Raw genomic sequence first — 21,264 nt, forward strand, 5'->3', positions numbered from 1 at the left:
TCACCAAGGACCCCATCACCACCAAACTCAACTTACAGGAACGAATGAAAGACGTTGCATCCTGGATGAGCAGCAGCTGCCTGAAGCTCAAATCGGAGAAGACAGAGGTCCTCGGACCCTCCCCCTCTACATGGGACACTTCCTGGTGGCCCACCGCCCTAGGCAGCCCCTCCACCCCTACGGACCACGCCCTTAACCTCAGCATGGTACTAGAGTCCTCCTTCTCCATGACCTGACAGGTTGACGCCATCGCCTTGAGAGAGGGGAGGGACCTACACGACGAAGAATGAAAAAGAGCAGCTGGGAGCAGCAACGGGTGCCGAAGCTGAATAAGCGCTGAGGACAGGACCAGGAAACAATAAATACAAGCGAGCTGCGATGATAAGGGGGAACGAAAAAGTTTTGCACTGAAACAAAACATATGGCCACTAGTGAAAGGATCGATGTAGCGGGGGAAGTCGCCAGGGTGGTAACCAAACACCCACAAGTTGGGACAAATGTGCACTATTCACAAACGAAAGCAATAGCATTTCTAAAGACAGACCAAGCAACGAAGATTGAAAAAGCAGTGGGCTGTTAAAAGCCCACATAGGGATTATAGCATGCCTCGCAGAGGAGCGCAGGCTCGGCTTAAAAATCACTTAAATAATTAACAAATAATAATTAATTGGTAATTATTACTTAATTAACTTCCCACTCTCTACCCCTACAAACAGCCTGCAAATAACATAAATAAAAAAATCAGTATTACATAATAAATATCAATCATAAAATAAAGGAATAAATATTACCTAATTAACTTCTCACTCTTACCCCCACAAACTGAACAACTCACTACAACACTATAAATTACCATTAAAATTTAAATAAAAAAGTTCAAAATCACTTAAAATTACATGCTAGTTTTAAAAAATGAATAACATTTATATATAAACAATAGTAACACATATATTTAACTTACCAATTAAAACATAAAAATTATTTAAAAACAATATTTGTAATTACTATATTACTGAAAACGATATTAAACAACAATATTAATTAAAACGATATTACCTCTAAAAACTATATTCTTGTCAACGATATTCTTCTATCACGATACCAATGTATCACAATATTTTATTTCCGATACTTCTGTCTCCCGGTATTTCCAACTCTACATTTTGTCCAAACACCTCTGCATCATGCCTGCACTATTTCCTCTAATGCGGTGGTACTAAGTATATTTCATGCGTTTTCCTTGACCACAAAACTGCATGTGTCCACTTTATAGCAGCGTGCCGCCAACGTGCCCACTAACCCAGTTGATAAGCGCCTTCCAACCTGGCTCAGCATCTTTTCTTCTGCTATACCCTCAATAGTGTTCCCCTTACGGTGCCATACTGAGGGAGTGAGTAAGGGTGAGGAGGGGAAAAGCATCGCACAAGAAAGAGAACAACACTGATGCGAGGGGAAAAGCACACCTGAAGACAAGAACACAAATGGTGGGGAGAGAAGAACACGGAGAGTGGGGTGGAGTGGAAAGAAGCTCACATGAGAGCTAGAGAAAACTATCTAGAGACTTTATTCCTGCAACATTCTATAATTAAAACATCTTTTCGATATTCGTTTGCAAGATTAAAGTCTCTAGAACAAGGTTTGCTCTTTTAAGCATACTGAAAGCCTCATAGTCACTTTGGAAGGAGAAATACAATATTATTTATTGAAATGGAGATTTGATAAGGTTAAACTTGTTCGAGGTATTCAGTGCATTTATTTGAAACTGATCAAAAGTATAATGTTATATGGTCTGTGGATTCTTTTGCAAATTGGTTAGCACTAGATATTTCAATCCAAAGCCAATCCTTCAGGAACTCAGCAGAGGCATTGAGTTGATAATGCTATTTTATAAATAATAAACTCAGCAACATGTTTATTTTAACAAAATCAAACTCTAACCTTATCTTAGAGAGCAAGCCTTTGGCTTCCCAATGGTTGGCTTTATTGTCACTCTCATTTGCTTGCTTCTTATTCAATGGCTTGACTTTCTCTTCTAGGGCCTGATTTGGTGGTCTGACCACTGCCACACTGTGGGCCCACCCGCATTATTACGAGTGTGGCCGACGGACCACCACAGGACCGCTGCATCTGCCGGAGATCCGCGGCACCACTGAGCATATTCTGAGTTGCCTTTCCACTGCCCTATGAATGGTGGTGAGCCTGCCATGAAAAGGGTGGTGGAGAGGCAACTATGGAGGCCCTAACAGGGCCACCTGCCCCCTATGGACCTGGGACGGCATGTGGAGGGCAGGGGGGCACATGCTGTGCCCCCTGGAATTACACCCCCTTTCCTGCACATAGCGGCATGCTGGAATGTGCAGTCAGCCAGACACTGCAGGTTAGGCTCTCCTAACAGACTGCCGCCGTAAGACCACCGCCACTCTGCCTGACCTGTTTTACAATCGTAAACCGGCAGGCGGTCTGACCACAGGCTTGGAGGTCCTCCAACTGGCGCGGCGGTGGCAGTGCCAGAGGAGGACCGCTAAAATACTTTTTCCATTTTCATTCACTATCTCACGAGTGTGCATGTCTTTTCTACCTCTCAGGCTCGTGTGCTGGTTCACCCCTCAAATGCCCTACCTGAACTATGCTGCTCCCCACACCTGCCAGCTAGTCTATACAAGCACAGCAAGAGGGAAATTTTTGCTGAGCTATATCTGAAGAGCAGACTTTAAGGGTGTTGGACCGGGGGTCACCAGGAAATGGGGGTAGCGTGGCGCGAGCAGGTAGGCATCCAAGGGCTTACGTGTAAAGTGACCATACAGCACACACATCCACTGAGACAGGAAACTCACGCAATAATGGACACTACAAAGTAGGTTGAATAAAACCAATCAGTTTTATCTAGTTCAACATTAGTATCAAAAGCATTTCATTAGGAATAGATTGGCAGTTCATTAAAACATCAAAACCTGGCATTGAATCAAAGCGCGACACCTGGTGATGCTGGGGAGCGTCAAACACAGCGTTTACGCAAAGCGCTGCACATAGCAATTCATTAGCGCTTCAAACATGGCATGTAAACATAGCGCTGCACATAGCAATTCATTAGCGCTTCAAAACTTGGCAGGTAAACATAGCGCTGCACATAGCAATTCATTAGCGCTTCAAAACTTGGCCATTAAGCATAGCGCTGCATATAGCATTTAGGGATAGCGCTGCACATAGCAACTCATTAGCGCTTCCAACATGGCCTCTAAGCATAGCGCTGCACAAAGCAAGTCATTAGCACTTCAAACCATAGCATTTAGGGATAGCGCTGCACATAGCAACTCATTAGGAGTAAATCTGGCATTCAATTATAGCCCTAAACAGGGCATATCATGGCCCCGCTACACAGGGTATTCAAGCACCGCCTTCCACTGGGGCATTAAACAGTCAAGCCGGGATATCACCTCCTGTCAGGTAGGGTCACCCAGTGTCTCCAAATGGAATAGCTTTGGCGAACCTTATGCCCCAAAATATCCTGTGGAGGAGGCAAGCACTTAGCCCTTCACAGGGCGCGAGTCAATGGGGCCTTGGCTTGTGCAATTTCTCCCCTTCTCGAGGCAGTGGGGGCCCACCGGACCAAACAAGAGACGTCCCCGGGGGAAGGGCGGGTCCCGGGCCTCTCCACGGCCTTCCGCCCTCCTCCCCAGGGGTTACCTTGATCTTCGGCCTCACACCGGGCCCTTGTGTCGATCCTCGGCCGGGCGGGGGCTCACTCCTTATGGCTGCCACGGAGCCCCTTCCGCCGGCTGCGTGGGTCTCCCGGCGATGTCTGGGCCGCAGAGGAGTCTGCGGGGCTCGTCAATTCCTCCTCCGAGGTTCAGGGGAAGGCGCGCCCGCAGCCACCAATGGCAGCGCGGTCTGCGGGGGCGTGGCCCGTACAGCCAATGGCGAAGTGGCGGGGGTTCAGAGTCCGCCCCCATCAGGTGATGCGGGACTTGGCTTCAGGGCCTAACGCGGCCCTTGCTGGGTGGCTTCAGGCCTTCGCTGCATTCCGGTGCGTGTTGCTCAGGCTGCGACGGCAGCGGCGGGGCCCCGGGCTTCTCCGCGGGCCACGGTGACAGCGGGGACAATCTTTCCGGCCCCGGGCCGCAACGGTGAGTGATTTTTAAGGCCCCCCCCAGCGGGGGTAGGGGAAATTAAGGCCCAGCCTGCAGCTTGAGGGTGACAGTCAGATGGGAGTCCAGCGCCGAGCATGGCAGCTGGGAGGACAGGCCAGCACAGGGGTGGCACAGCGCTGGTACCTGGTCGATCCCCCAGCAGTTCAGTAGTAAGTTTTAGAAGGTCGTCTTCGGCGCCTGTTGGTTCCTGCGCCCTTAGTGGTTAGTTCCTTGGGGGGGGTGGGGGGGGGGGTAGTTTGAGTTGGTGACTGTAAAGAGTTCTTAGTCAGGCTTGGTAGGTTGTCCCTGGGTTCCCCTCCCGCTGGGCCAGATCAGTGGGCTAGTTCAGGATCCCTCACTCAACTTAAAAGGAAGCACCTAAGCCCTGTCACTTTCAGTGGCATAGGTCCCTGACTAGGCCCTACCGCCTAAAACTCCTGCGTAGGTTCCCCCAGGTCTGCGTCGCCTTAACTGACTAAAAATGTTCCCTCCTTTCCTTAAGTAGCCCTAGGTCAGGTAACCACCCTCTAAGGCGGCAAAAGTAAACACCACCCTTCTTCTAGAAGGTTCCAGCAATTTCCAGGAGCTTCCCCACTCTAGCTATAGGAGAAAAGGGCGGGCTGGTATCGCAACAATGTTGTAGGGTCCCAGCCAGCTCCTGGCAACTAGGGTGCGACAAAAAAGGCCACTCCGCAGTAGCAGGGGCCTGTGGCAGCCATATTGGGGTAAGAGAGCACCTGCACCTTAACACTGATTAGCAGTGGAAAGGCGCTCGGAGACCTAAGGCCAACGAAAAAGAGGGTGGAAAAAATGAGGCAAGGGCAAAAATACAGGGAAAGACCACCCTAGGGCTGACAGGTCTAACAAAGGGTTCTTTTTGTTTCATCTCCTGCATTCTACATATTGCATGAAAGTACATGCAATGGCGCTCAATGGGTTTTATAGCGCTAGGGGAAGGGCCATTTGCTGCAATCACTCAGTTGACGTCCGAGGCAGAAGGTGTACTTAGCATGAAACTTCAACTGGAGGCCCATAAATCTGATCCCTGGGCTATTGCAGAGAAGCAAATGGCTGAATCATGTGGAAAGTATTTCCATTTACAGTCAACTGTTCCTATTTCTTTTTAAATTTCTGTTCAGAGGTTCCTTAGTGAAATATTCTTGAAATAATACACCATGTAATTTATAAACATTGAAAATGTTTAATTCAATGTACAGTTTTGAGATACCATAACGTATGTGCGTGCTTTTTCTCCATTATTTTGAAATATTTTATTATTTTACTTTTTTAATCAATACTTTCCAAACCCTGGCAAACCCAAGAGCTCAGCATTTGTATTATAAAGGTGGGACTCTTTGGATTTACCAATGATTATTAAAGCATGTAAATGTGACTTTGGACCTGTGCTACTATGGTATCAAAGCCCATGACAGGTATATGTTTGTACTCACTCCAGTTTTTCAGAGGCCAACTTCCAAGTGAATGCTTTCCTGCATATACCATACACTATTATTTCTGTTTTTCCCCCAACAATTAATAAAACTTAGTGGGCCGATCATAGTCCCTTGTTTTTATTGCCTAAAGGGACCTTTTCAAGTCAATTCGGGTGGTGTCCAGGATGGCTGCATCATCAGCATCTTGAAACAATACATGTTCCCCCGGCTTTGGTAGAAACTTTCTCACCCCCTTCAACCTTTCCCCATATCGTCTGTGTACAAATTAAAAAACAAAGGTGCCAGCACGCATCTCAGCTTCAGGCCTTTGGTAGATGGCACTGGTATGTTTTGTGTCACCCTGGTCCCAGCTCTGATCTTAACTCGGACACAGGTTTTTCAAAGTGCTAGTTGAATTGCTCTGAGAAAAGGTTTAGAAATTCCCCAATCTGATACTCCCCACTCCCGCCCCCCCAAAGATGAATAGTCCAAAAAAGAAGCAAATAATCTGTTAATTTTAGAGTTTGTTTTTCAGATCCGGAATATTCAGAGCCGGGTATATTGTCTATAGCCTCACTGCCCTGATGAATACAAACTTGTCTTCCACCCAGGTTTTCAACTTTGCTTCGCTGTTGTGCAAAGGTTTTGAAGGTAGTTTATATCGCCTTTTTAGAGTCGATGCCTGCCATGATACTTGGGATCATTTTAAGATACGAAGTAAATAGAACAGTAGGGCTGTATACAGAAGTTACTATCCTCTTTAATAGCATTACCTGGAGCCCTCAATGAACTAATCAAAATAATTTTTGACAAAAATTCTCTTGACTTTTATATCTATGCTTGGGGGTGGGGAGAGTGATTATAATAGGTTCCCAGAATGTGGTATTTGGGATTGGAATAGAGTGCCTTTACACATCAGGCCCACACGGTTGCTTGAATATTATTGATACTAACTTGCTACATTGGAATACACTGGTGCTGTTTGTTTTTTACATTATAGAAGATCAAAATGGAAGACAGAAGGGCCTCGGGTTCTGGTCTGGGGATAGCAGAAAATGTATTTCTGTTCATAAACACAGTCCAAAATTGGGGAATCTTCCATTAGAAAGTGCACTTTACAATTAACTGTCAAGCTGCTGGCTGATCTAATTCCCTATGGTTAGACTTCCAGACCTCTGCTAAAGAATCACCTCTTTAAATAATCATACACGGTAGTCCTATTGGTCTCAACACAAGTGGTTCATGCCTTCATTAAAGCTTCTTTCATCTAAATGCTGGCTTCATCTTTCTTGCCGTCATTTGTAGCTTTTTTCCTAAAGTCACTCTACTATTACTGTTTGTTGTAAAGTGCTGACAACTCTGGTTTAGGCAGCATTATATGAAATGCTAAGTAAATCAAAATGTGTGTTTTCAGGTTTGCTCAAGTCTTTGTTGAAGTAAGAGAGCTCACATGCCCCAAAAAAGGCCTACAGTGAACTATGATGGAGAAAGTTTATTATCGCCTTCTTTAGGTCTGGCTTGAACAAAACATGAAAGCCCTATCTGCAGCAAAGGGAGGTTGGTCGTTTAATGCATTTCAGCAAGTGGTGTGTTACTTAGATCTAACTCTCAGGGCTACCTGGCTTCACTGTATAATACTTCTTGTTTGTATTTGTTGTCATCATACTCACGTCAGTTCTTCGGGGTACAGCTTGCCCCGTCTATACTTTCTCCTTCGGTAGCTGTAGTAAGCTGTCTCCAGGACAAATGGATCTAACACCACAGTCTGAAATGCTGGATGGGAGGTAATGCAGTCCACGCTGTAGTCATTCATGTTTTTCAGCATGCAGTCGTGTTCGTGGCAGCAGACATTCTCAATTGGTGCTTTCATGTATTTACACTTGCCACAATAACACCTTCAAGAAGACATACAACACACCAATGGCATCATATAAGGATGATTATCTTCATCTCACAGGATGAAGGAAAACTTAATGTCAATTTGATAACATTGTAAATCTTTGCTTCATCAAAATGACTATTATGCATTCACTAAGATACACTTAATCAGTCAGTTATACAATCAATTGTTCAAAAACAAATCATCCATTTAGACACTTATATACCCATTTATTCTTCCATCGACCTTGAGATATACATATATAAAACATATGTAATTTTCAGAAAAACACACATTCACTGGATGATGTCATCAGTGATGTCATTTGAGATGTCATGAGTGATGTCACTGACCATGTCATGAGTGATGTAATATGTGACGTCATCAGCAGTGCATTGCGGGCGCGCGAGTTACAGTTAGCTGAACTAACTATAACGGGGGAATTTCAATGGTTTTGTACGAGTGAAAACTCCAGCTAACTATAACGCCCCTGAAACCTATGGTTTTTTCAGTGAATTTTTAAGGTTTTTTAAATGCTAATTCCTAACTATAACGCCCCTGAAACCTATGGTTTTTTCAGTGAATTTCAAAGGTTTTTTAAATGCTAATTTCTAACTATGCCTACAGACATAGGACATGTGAAGAAAGAAGAAAAAACGCACAGAAAGAAAAAAAAGAAATGCAGAAAGAAGCAACAGAAGTCCTCAAAGACGAAGAAAAGTGAAGGAAGAAGGATAACGTGCAGAAAGAAAAAACAGAAGAGCAGAAAGAAGCCTTGTTGCAAAATCATCCTGTACCCTCAACTTTTTCAGACGGATACTGGTGGTAACTGAGTCTGACTAACCAGTCCTAGAGCCAGTGCTATGTTAAAAGACACTCAGAATACAGTGAAAACACCTACATACACTAGGGAACACTATGCGATGGGATCCCCCTGTGATCAGCATGACCTCCTCTGTAAGCTCCTAGTACATAATAGGGCAGGGGATTAAAACTACCTCTTAAAACGTGCCACAGGGCGTGTTTGCACACGTCACCTCAGGCCCCGTCCCCTCACTTCCCCACTGTGTAAACACGCCCTGTGGCCGTTTTAAGTTGGAAGATTAAGTACCCTTGAATCCTAAGGGTCCCTAGGGTCCAACTAGACCACTAGGTACCTCCAGTAAGCGCCACAGAGCTGCGTTGCAGAGAGATGTAAAAAGGGGCACGGTCTAGACCACCTCTCTGCAACGCAGCGCAGTGGCGCTTACTGGAAGCACCTGGTGGGCTAGTTGGCCCCCAGGGTCCCTCAGGATTGAAGGGGAATTATTTACCCAACTTAAAACGCGCCACAGGGCTTGTTTGCACACGTTAACTCAGGCCCCGTCCCCTCCCTTCACCACTGTGTAAACACGCCCTGTGGCCGTTTTTAGTTGGGAGATTAAGTTCATTTGAATCCTGAGGGTCCCTAGGGTCCAACTAGCCCACTAGGTACCTCCAGTAAGCGCCACAGAGCTGCGTTGCAGAGAGGTGTAAAAAGTGGCATGGCCTGGACCACCTCTCTGCAACGCAGCTCAGTGGCGCTTACTGGAAGCACCTGGTGGGCTAGTTAGCCCCCAGGGGCCCTCAGGATTGAAGGGGAATTATTTCCCCAACTTAAAACGCGCCATAGGGCGTGTTTGCACACGTCACCTCAGGCCCCGTCCCCTCCCTTCCCCACTGTGTAAACACGCCCTGTGGCCGTTTTTTAAGTTGGGAGATTAAGTCCCCTTGAATCCTGAGGATCCCTAGGGGCAAAATAGCCCACTAGGTACGTCCAGTAAGCGCCATTGCAGAGAGGTGTAAAAAGGGACACGGCCTGCACCACCTCTCTGCAACATGTATAGATGATGTTTAGAATTAGATGTATGGCATGGAATGTTGCAGGTCTCAACAGTAGGAATAAAAGACGACTTGTCACCGAAGAGCTCAATATGTACAAGCCTCAGTTAGCTTTACTTTCCGAGACGCATATTACTTATAAGGACCGAAGCTTCTCGGGCAATTAGGATATGATGTGATGGTTTGCTCAGAATGCAGTACCTCAACTAGAGGTGTTGCTATTCTAAGACAGAAAAGGTTAAATTTAGATATAATCAAAACAAAGGTTGATAAAGCCGGGCGATAGGCCATCGCTCAACTATTATGGCATGGTAACACCTATACTTTTTGCGTATTCTATGGTTCAAATACTGATGACCCTTCTATTATAGATAGGCTAAATATAGAACTACTCGATAGCAGCGAAGAACTTATGATAATGGGGGATTTTAACCTTATCATGGATTATGATATTGATACTACCAGACATCGAGCATTTCATAGGATGCGCCGATCCCGAGCTGCTATTATCGAACTTGGACGCATCCATAACTTAAAAGATGCATGGCGAATATTATACCCTTCTATTGCTGGCTTTACATACTATTCAGCACCTCATCAACTATGCTCAAGAATCGATATGGCCTGGGTATCTGATAATATACTAGCGAATAGCTCTATGGAGATATGCCCGAGGGTGGCCTCGGATCATAATCCAATTATACTATCGTTTACCATCCAACAGAATTGCCAGAAACCCAGGCCATTTACATTTCCCTGACATCTGATGTCTAATAAGGACTACATTTCACAACTAAAAGCACACTTAGCGGAGTTTATTACAATCAATCTAAACTCAGCCTCACCTAGTGTAGTCTGTGACACATTTGTGAAGCTAGCATACGGGGGTTCACACAACAGTTTGTTTTAAATCAAAATTCATTATACAAACTCTGTTTGGATGCATTGGTTAATGCTGTAAGTATATTAGAAAAGCAATTATCACAGGCATTGATCCAGGGTATATCAAACGTAGCGAATATATGTCAAAAATTAGCCAGCTCTAAGCTTAATCTCAAAACTAGGCTTATGGAGAAAAATATGACCAGTCTACATAAATACCACCTCTCTCAATATGAGAGTGGAGACAAGATCGGCAAAATCCTGGCATACAAAGTTGCTGATGATAAGTCTAGAACACTTATAAAAGAAATTAAGGGTCAAAATAACACGTTATATACTCAACCAGAGTAGATCCTCGAGCAATTTGTGGCATTTTATAGTGTTTTATATACTCCAGAAGAATACCCGGCCATGAATAAGATTCAAGAATATTTAGATAATAACTTAACCAAGGCAAAGGAGACTGAAGGAATCGAGTTGCTCTCTGAAAATATCACTGAGGCAGAGATCAGATTGGCTGTCGCTGCACTTCTCACAGGTAAAGCTGCTGGGGAGGGCACCATCCAATTAGAAATTTATAAATTATGTATAGAGGAACTATTACCACTATTTTCCATTGTGATAGGTAATATAGGAATTACTGGGAAGGTACCTGAATCTTGGAAGACAACAAGGATTGTCTTTTTTCTAAAAAAAGGTATACCAGGAGATCAATGTGGGTCATATAGGCCCATTTCGCTTATTAACGCAGATGCAAAAAATGTTGCCAAGGTATTGGCTACACGATTAGCTCCACTGATACCTCATCTGGTGACCCCTCAACAACATGGCTTTGTCATGGGGAGAGATAGCACAGCCCATATCAACATGGCCATTACTGCATTCGATGTGGCCGGGACTGGCTCCACCCCACTCGGTATGATACTTTTGGATGCTGAAAAGGCTTTTGACCGAGTGGGGTGGGACTATCTTTGGTCAATACTGACTACTATGGGTTTTAACGGTCAATATCTAAAATGGCTACAGGCGCTGTACGATCACCCAATGGCTAAGCTTAGCTATGCCGGGATAACTTCTACCAGCTTTTCAATCTCCCGAGGCACAGGGCAAGGGTGCCCACTATCGCCCTTGCTATTCGCGCTATTTTTGGAACCTTTTCATTGTGCTCTACAAGCTCATCCCAATATCATTCCATTTGAACATGGCCGGAATTCGTTAAAAATTACGGCCTATGCTGATGATATGGCGATTTATTCAACTAATGTATCAGAAGCCATATTGGGTATTACCGAAGAGGCCAATAAATTTGGGTCCGTATCTGGCTATAAACTTAACTCTCATAAAACACAAGTTATCATGAATTATAAGTCACTGGCTCCGGTCATAGGCATCTGCGGAACAGCTACATATTTGGGTGTCAAAATCGCTTCTAATATTAACGAAATAATCACCCTTAATCATGAGGCTCCCCTAAAGAAACAGCTATAACTTAAAAAAAAATAGCATAAGGTCCCTCTTAGTATTTCTGGTTGGATTAACTTAATTAAAATGAATATACTACATAAATTCCTATATCTATTTAGGTCCATACCGCTTTTGGTTAACAATACGTACTTTAAACGACTAGATGGGATTTTCAGTAGTTATATCTGGGGCTACAAGAAGGCCCGTAGATCAATTACTCTGCATAAATTACCGCTTAATCAAGGCGGTCTTACCTTTCCTGACTTCAGATTATATATTTTTTCAGCTTTTCTCAGCCGTCTCCGTAGTTTGTTCATTCGGAACAAGCAACCGTATTATTGCTACCAATTTTTGCTGGGTGAGGATTCTAACATGTTTTTAGCAAAAGTGAACGACCCAAACTACTTCAAGCGAGTAAAATTTAAGACCATTAAAGACAGTGTTAAAATATGGCAACTTATTTTGACTAAATGTAATACTTCGTTTTTTCACCCTCAACTATCTTTATGGGTGAATCCCAGTCTGCCAGGAATTTTCCATGATGGGACACTTAAAGCATGGAAAACCGCTGGAATAGAAACATTGGGTGATTTATATGGTAACGACGGCTTTTTGGCTTTTGAGACACTAAAAATACTCTATAAACTACCTGAAACTTCACGCTTCAAATATATCCAAATTTATGATTATCTAATACGCAAAATGAAGCTGTTAAACATTTCCGACTCCGATATTTGGAAATGCTTCTATTCCAGCAAGACTAGATCACTTATTAGTCCCGGATACAGAGTTCTAATTTCTTATAAACTAGATGACTGTGGGAAAATTGCGGAGAAATGGAGTTCTCGATTAGGCTTAAACATCACTGCTAATCAGATCTCTTCCTCTCTATGCAGAATAAACCGTTCTACTCACTCTTCTAGCTTGAGAATACAGCAATATAAAACTATCTGCCAGCTATACTACACCCCCGAAAGAATCTCAAAATGGTCCAGCAATAGTTTGACAATGAGCGAACAAGATGTCCCAAATGTGATCTTATAGCTGCAAGTCTAGAACATATGTTCTTTGCGTGTCCTGGACTTACGGAATTCTGGCTTAAAATAAGGCAGGGCCCAGCTCAGATTTTGCTTCGACCAATCACTCTTAATGTAATTAGCGTATTGCTTGGTATTCAGACTTCAAATAACCCACAAGCAGACCCACAAGCAGACCTTATTAATATTCTAATAGGATGTGCCAGATTGATTGCCTGCCCCGCGTGGTCTGTTGTGAGGCCCCTTCCCCTGAACTCTCTAGTCTGTGCCCAGCTCCTGACGCTCCCATCTATCCTCCATGGTCCTTTGTGCATGCCCCTGCACCCTCCATTGTGCTGCCACTAACCCTCCCGCTTGCCATGCATGGCCTTCTGTGCTGCCGTGGCCCCTCTCACCTTCCCTGTGTGGTCAGCTAGCTGCCCCTGACCCCCTCCCACCTTCCTTCCATGGTCTGTGTGTATGCCACCATAGTCTCATTGTTGCTCTCCATGGTGTGTCTTGTTTCTAGTGCCCATCCTGCCTGACCTCCATGGTCATCTTGCTGCTCCTGCCCTGCCCCCTTGCCCCCAGCCCTCTGATTTCATGTGCAGACCCCTATTCCCTCCCTCCTGGCTTGTCTGTTCCATTGTAATGCCCCTGATCCGCCCCTCCTGCCCTTTATGGTCTGTTATGCTGCAGCTTTCTCTCCTGTCTGTCCATTATGTCAGCTAGCTACCATTGCCTCTTTCCCCTCTGTTCTCTATGTGCATGGTCCTGTCCCCTCCCTATTGCTTTCTATGGATTGTTGTGCTGCACTCCCGTCCCGCATGCGCTGTGTGGTGTATTGTGCTGCTGCAAACCCTGATGCCTGCCCTGTAGGGTCAGTTTGGTGCACCTCTCCATGTCCCTCCTGTCCTCTGTTATCCGAGTCCATGTCCCTACCCCAATTCCTCCTGCCTAGCATGATCCAATGTACCATACTTGCGAACATTTTGAACTTGGTAAGAGGGAGATTTTGAAAAATAACTGGGGTATTGATTTCCCCCTTTGAGTTACATTGAAAAAGAGGAGATTGTAGACAGGAGTCAGATCAAATAAAGCCCATTTGAGCTTAAAAACATTGGACGTTTCCTGGCTGAAACGGTCTGTTGGACAAGTATGGTTGTACTACCACTGCCTCTACCTTCTGCCCACAATGGTCTATTATATTGCCACAGCATCTCTTGCCAGTCCTGTATTGTTGGTTTGTTGCCCCTGCCCCCCTTTCCACTGCCCTCCAAAGTCTGTTGTGCTGCCACTGCCCTTCCTGCCTGCCCAGTGTGGTCAAATTGTTGCCTCTGCAGTCTCCTATCTGCCTTCAATTTTCAGAGTCCGTGCCCCTGGCCTCTGCCTCTCAACAGTATCCCAATGAACAACTAGATTGCTAACATTCTATATTTATTACAAAAGTGTGAAACGCCTGACGTCATCTTGATGTAATCAAAACTGTAATACTTAGAGTATTTCCTTTAGAAATTACATGTATGAGAGGGTCTTATTTGCATCAAAATTATGGTTAGTGCTCTAAAAAACTAAAATGAGGACATATTTTCTGAGTTTTCAAATAGCGACAAAGAACTTTTAAATTATTTGTAATCTTTATGTTTTTTTATCCAGTTGACCACTTGATTAAATGTTGCACATGTGGGCTACATCTGGGCGATATTTGTGCTGCATTTGGGCTCTTTTGTCTCTGGTGGCCAGCTTGGGAGATTTATTTGTTATGAAGTTTCCTAATTTCCTCATTTACTGCAGTCTCCTCAGTAGAAAATGCTTTCAGTTTTTGACTTTGATTCCATCAAGAAGGTATTCAGATATGTCACACATTTGCCATAAATTCTGAATGTTAGCACTCTAGTTGCTCATTAGATCACTGTAGTAAAGCTACTGCTCACCACGGAAGTCTGCTGCTGGTATTAAAAGTGCATGTTTCAGTCTGCATATCAGTATTTTTTTATGAAATAGAAGAGGATTTGAGAAGTCACTCAAAATGTGCCCTAATTTTTCTTTCTTGAGCACTAATCATAATTTCTATGGCAAAATGAACCCCTCATTGTGTTCCTTTTTAAATTAAATGTTTTAAGTGTTACCAGTTTATTCCAATCAAGATGGCTTCAGGTGTGCCATACTTTTGTCATAAGTAAGACAGTAAGCGCTCTAGTTGTTCTTAAGAACTCTCTGGGACATTGGGCTATACTTGGGCTACATCTGGGTGATATTTGGGCTACATTTGGGCTCTTTTGTCTCTGGTGGCCATCTTGGGAGATTTATTTGTTATGAAGTTTCCTAATTTCCTCATTTACTGCAGTCTCCTCAGTGGGAATACTTTCAGTTTTTTATTTTGGTTCCATCAAGAAGGCATTCAGATGTGTCACACATTTGCCATAAATTCTGAATGTTAGCACTCTAGTTGCTCATTAGATCACTGTAGTAAAACTACTGCTCACCAGGGAGGTCTGCTGCTGGTATTCAAAGTGCATGTTTCAGTCTGCATGTCAGAATTGTTTTAGGACATAGAAGAGGATTTAAGAAGTCAAAATGTGCCCAAATATTTCTTTCTGCAGCACTAATCATATTTCTATGGCAAAATGAACCCCCTCATTTTGTTCCTTTGTAAATTAAATGTTTTAAGTGTTACCACTTTATTCCAATCAAGATGGCTTCAGGTGTGCCATACTTTTGTCATAAGTAAGACTGTTAGCGCTCTAGTTGTTCGTTAGAACACTCTGGGGCATTCTGTCATTGGGCTATACTTGGGCTACATCTGGGTGATATTTGGGCTACATTTGGGCTCTTTTGTCTCTGGTGGCCATCTTGGGAGATTTATTTGTTATGAAGTTTCCTAATTTCCTGCATTCTCCTCAGTAGGAAATACTTTCAGTTTTTTACTTTGCTTCCATCAAGAAGGCATTCAGATGTGTCACACATTTGCCATAAATTCTGAATGTTAGCACTCTAGTTGCTCATTAGATCGCTGTAGTAAAGCTACTGCTCACCAGGGAGGTCTGCTGCTGGTATTCAAAGTGCATGTTTCAATCTGCATGTCAGAATTTTTTTAGGACATAGAAGAGGATTTAAGAAGTCAAAATGTGCCCAAATATTTCTTTCTGCAGCACTAATCATAATTTCTATGGCAAAATGAACCCCCTCATTTTGTTCCTTTGTAAATTAAATGTTTTAAGTGTTACCACTTTATTCCATTCAAGATGGCTTCAGGTGTGCCATTCTTTTGTCATAAGTAAAACTGTTAGCGCTCTAGTTGTTCGTGAGAACACTCTGGGACATTCTGTCATTGGGCTATACTTGGGCTACATCTGGGTGATATTTGGGCTACATTTGGGCTCTTTTGTCTCTGGTGGCCATTTTGGGAGACTTATTCGTTATGATGTTTCCTAATTTCCTCATTTACTACAGTCTCCTCAGTAGGAAATACTTTCAGTTTTTTACTTTGATTCCATCAAGAAGGCATTCAGATGTGTCACAAATTTGCCATAAATTCAGAATGTTAGCACTCTAGTTGCTTATTAGATCACTGTAGTAAAGCTACTGCTCACCAGGGAAGTCTGCTGCTGGTATTGAAAGTGTATGTTTCAGTCTGCATGTCAGAATATTTTAATGAAATAGAAGAGGATTTGAGAAGTCACTCAAAATGTGCCCTAATTTTTCTTTCTGCAGCACTAATCATACTTTCTATGGCAAAATGAACCCCCTCATTTTGTTCCTTTTTAAATTAAATGTTTTAAGAGTTACCACTTTATTCCAACCAAGATGGCTTCAGGTGTGCCATACGTTTGTCATAAGTAGGACTGTTAGCGCTCAAAGTTGTTCTTTAGAACACTCTGGGAAGCTGCAGTAGAACACAAAGGAATCAACTGACAGTCTTTGCCCTTGTTGGATGTACATGTTTTACTGAGAATGTCAAACTTCATTCTCACATGACTGAGAAAGATAATGTGAATTTACAGAAAATATGCTCTCAGTTTAGCTTATAGATCACCTTCCAAACCTCTGTGGGAAAAGCATGAGAAAATAGTTTTTTCCCAAACATGATTCATGATATCACAGAAGAAGGCTTTTTCACATGGTAAAATCACCTTAGAACACACCACAATTCCTAAAATGTGTATGGTACCATCAACAAATGATTTATAATGTAACTAAAGTCTTAAAACCTTCTATTAACTGCAATACTTTTTAATGAGGTGCTATCATGTATATTGGTCCCAAGATGGCTGCCATCACTTCTTGGATGAAGTGCTGACAGCCAATCAGATCTCATGTGTGGTTAGGCTCCGCCGAGATATATATGTGATTTTACTTTTGATTTTCTCAGGAACTACTGAACGGATTTACACCATTTAAGCAAAAGGCACGAGTCTGAACTGAGCTACCTCTTTGCCAAATTTGGTGTAATTCCGTTCAGCACTTCGGGCTGTAACTGCGTCAACAGTTCCTATGGGAAAATGCATGGGGAAAACGCGTTTGGGACCCCCCCTTTTTTCTCAATCAATCGACGCCAACGTTATTCCAAATAGAATGTTGCGAATTTCCTATGGAAAATAGGTCCTAACTATAACTACCTACTGGCGATAGCCAGTAGGTAATATATGTATTCAAAAGTTTTGCCCAACACCGTACGCCTGCCTGTAACTGCCGGTGCCTGCCGTGGTTGCAAAGATCCATGAAAATCCAAACAATCCTTTCGATAAGGTTTTAATGTGCAAGAAAAGAACAACGCGTTTCAGCCTGTCGGGCTTCGTCAAGTTCAGCGTCACGTTTAAATACACTCTATGACAACAATAGACATTGAAGATATATATATTATCTACTGGCGGTCGCCAGTAGATAGTTATAGTTAGGACCTATTTTCCATAGGGAATCCGCAACATTCTATTCCCAATAAGTCTGGTGCCGGTTGACGAATCTTCGCGAAATTTTCCAAACTTTTGGCCAGCTCCGCTCCGCTCCTACCCTGAAAGTTTCGTGGTGATTCGTCAAGCGGGGGCCGAGAAAAAAGGGGGGTCCCAAAACATGTTTTCCCCATGCAATTTCCCATAGGATCTATTGTCGCAGCTACAGCCCGAACCGCTGAACGGAATTACACCAAATTTGGCAAAGAGGTAGTCCTCAGTTCAGACTCATGCCTTTTGCATAAATGGTGTGAATCCGTTCAGTAGTTCCTGAGAAAATTAGAGTTAAAAGTACATATATATCTATGGCCGGGGAGGATCCGCGGACCCTACCCGCACGGTAAGCGCACCCTCCCCGAACCAAGCGCGCACCTTCCCGATCGCGCGCTGAATGCTAATTGGCTGTCGAGTGTCTGTCTACATTCGAAACCAGGAACTGTTGGCGGCCATTTTCTTCCTCGGTAGAAGCGAGGCTGAAGAAGCAAGGGGAATAAGTGTGTAAAACATATAAAAGTAAGAATTATCAGGCACGCCTTACTTCCTTTCCCAGTTATCTGTGGATAGCGCTTGTTGGAGCATGACGCTTGTGTATTTTTGAAGTGCAAGTGGTCCCGTAGGCATGTTGCCGCTGGATCAGAGATATTTCTTACCCCGCTTACTGATATTCATTTTAAACCACTGAAGGAAGAAAGGTTGATTGAACACAACGGGGGTTAGATCTAAGACCATGAGGTCAAACCACCACCAGACCAAAACGCTGATTCGGTCCCGGTTTTTCTTTGCCAAGCCCACCTTTGAGAGTACTTGCCTGTCCCTCAAAGCCACCTGGCAACAATTGACTGCCTGCCGCTTAGTAAAGAAGATTTTTGCCTAACATACCCCACTCTGTGTCTCCACCATTAATCCTTTATAGTGGCCCTAGTTCATGTGAAGTGTGTGTCACTGTCCTGGCATACCCCTTAGCCTGATCCACCTTAGTGACTATCCCACTATGACGTGAAAAGGCTCATCAACTATACGATGAGCATGGGATTAAGTGACATTAAGTAAGTGAGGGGCACTAGTGTACTTGCCATGTATCCCTCCAGTCTGACATGCATTTGCCTGTTACAGTTACTCTGTGGTGTTTTGCCCCTGGACTTCCCAGGCTGCTTACTGCTGGCCAAGTGGGCAGTTGCTGATGTAATAAGGGACTCACCCGGTTGCCACTTGCAACTATACACCACCCCCCTTAATCGATTAAGTACCTAACTTATCTCTCTTCCCCTTGCAATTATCCTGCATCGGTCAAGGGGACCTTCCTACGCACAATATTCCTGCCATGGATATACTTCTAAAGAGAATGGCTCTAACAACCATGAGACCAGGGGTTACCTATTTACTAGTTGTTGTCACCTAATACCCTTCTGGCTGGTAATACGGAACCTCCACCCCGTGTAAGCTGACAGTCTTGCGTTGCCATCACACCACTTGTGCCCCTGGGGTCCATGGGATGCTCTCTAACCGTCGTTACCTCCGCACTGATGTCAGGCATCCCTTGACGTTTCGCCCACAGGGGACCCAGTAGGAGGAGCGTAAGGGTCTAGATACATCTCCCTTATCGCACTAGCCTGTCGCTCTTTGATGGCACTATCAACCAACTATCAATTGCAGTAAGGCCACGAAAACAAGCGTTCCTCTTTACCCATCAACCAGTGCACTACCTGTACCAGCTAACCCTCGCGATACAAGTCTGATAATACGGTGACAACACATGAAGCCATTCTGCAACCGTGACCCATCGAGAAAAGCTTCGGTATGTGAGGCCCCATGCTGCCTCATCACACTGAAAGGAAACCTGCTGCTCCCTCTGCTTGTGGTAGGGCCGGAACAATGACCCCATCTGAGTGGGTGTTGCAAGGATGGGAGCACTCATTTTGTCAGGGCACAAAATATTAAAGGCAACCCACTGGAGTGTGGAGTAAAGATGACCATGTCGTCTCTGGTGGGCGCTTGAACCCTCGCCTCCAAGAGACACTTGACGCCAATGCCGAAGCCCGGCCTTTGGGCGTTAACTCCCACCTTAGCCAGGTACCCCACTTGCAGCGCTCAATCCCACACGGATCATACTGGTTTGCAGTCAGGTTAGCCTAGGTGAGTGTTCCTTTGGGGGTCCATGGGCCAAACCCATTTCCGGGTCTGCTGTACGGAACAGATTAGAATCTATGTTACGGCTACAGCTTTCATGCCCTTTCTTGGCCAGGTCGCTGACCCTGCATGGTACACTCTCCCAAATGCTTAATGCGTTTATATCCAATATTCAGAGATACTGATGTGCTTTAGTATTGCAACCAGGCAGCAGCTCATTGAAATTACTGCCAATAACCTCTGACCCTCTCCCATTTCTCATAAGTGAGGTCCTGTTTTGATCTAAAAGAAACTTGTTTTTTGTTGCTGTCGTCTGAAACAAAAACATTTGCAATGCAATAGGTCTCGCATTTATAAGAGTTTGAGCTATTGGCATTGTAAAATTACAATGCCTTTTATTTATGTTTTGGTTTTAAAACAAATAAAAGTCATTGTCATTTAGAATGTCAGTAGCATAAACTCGCATAAAAGCAGTGTGCGGCGTGCAGCAGTGTGCGGCGTGCAGCAGTGTGCGACGTGCAGCAGTGTGCGGCGTGTAGCAGTGTGCGGCATGCAGCAGTGTGCGGCGTGCAGCAGTGTTTCTTGTAGCAGTGTGAGGCATGCAGCACTGTGACGTGCAGCAGCGTGCAGCAGTGTGCGGCGTGCAGCACTGTGCGGTGTGCAGCAGTGTTTCGTGTAGCAGTGTGAGGCATGCAGCACTGTGGCGTGCAGCGGCGTGCAGCAGTGTGCTGCGTGCAGCATGCAGCAGTGAGTAATGCAGCAGTGAGTAATGCAGCAGTGTGTGGCGTGCAGCAGTGTGCCGGTTGCATCAGTGTGTGCCGTGCAGCAGTGTGTGGCGTGCAGCAATGTTTCGTGTAGCAGTGTGTGGCGTGCAGCAGTGTGTGGCGTGCAGCAGTGTGCAGAAGTGTGCAGCAGTGTGCGGCATGCAGCAGTGTGCGGCGTGCAGCAGTGTGTGGCAGTGTGTGGCGTGCAGCAGTGTGAGGCGTGCAGCAGTGTGTGGCATGCAGCGGCATGCAGCAGTGTGTGTCGTGCAGCAGTGTGAGGCGTGCGGCAGTGTGTGGCGTGCAGCAGTGTGAGGCGTGCAGCAGAGACACGTGTGGAGGGTGAGGAGAGACACGTGTGGAGGGTGAGGAGAGACACGTGGAGGGTGAGGAGAGACACGTGGAGGGTGAGGAGGGTGAGGTGAGACACGTGGAGGGTGAGGTGGAGGGTGAGGAGAGACACGTGGAGGGTGAGGTGGAGGGTGAGGAAAGATGGAGGTGGAGGGTGAGGAGAGACGGTGGTGGAGGGTGAGGAGAGACGGAGGTGGAGGGTGAGGAGAGACGGAGGTGGAGGGTGAGGAGAGACCGAGGTGGAGGGTAAGGAGAGACTGAGTTGGAAGGGAATCAGAAGTGGAGGAGAGAGAGAGGTGGAGGGTGAGGAGAGACAGTGGTGGAGTGGGGGGGAGGGGAGGATATCACTTTTACTTCCTCTCCTAGTGTAAGGTAACGCCCCCACCCCACAGGCCCTGCCGGGGCCGAGAGCAGA

At 44.9% G+C, this 21,264-nt stretch overlaps 1 protein-coding gene across 1 annotated transcript in view; it reads right to left on the reverse strand.

Moving 5' to 3' along the window:
* The window catches only part of LOC146809751 (uncharacterized), a 72,095-nt gene that overhangs the window by 37,343 nt on the left and 13,488 nt on the right, over positions 1-21,264 (reverse strand). Inside the window, exon 2 of the mRNA XM_085614379.1 lies at positions 7,231-7,455. Within this exon, the coding sequence (XP_085470505.1) occupies positions 7,231-7,455 (225 nt within the window). The remainder of the gene's footprint in view (positions 1-7,230; positions 7,456-21,264) is intronic.

Source organism: Triturus cristatus, chromosome 7, assembly GCF_964204655.1.
Source record: "Triturus cristatus chromosome 7, aTriCri1.1, whole genome shotgun sequence".
NCBI classification, from domain to species: Eukaryota; Metazoa; Chordata; class Amphibia; order Caudata; family Salamandridae; genus Triturus; species Triturus cristatus.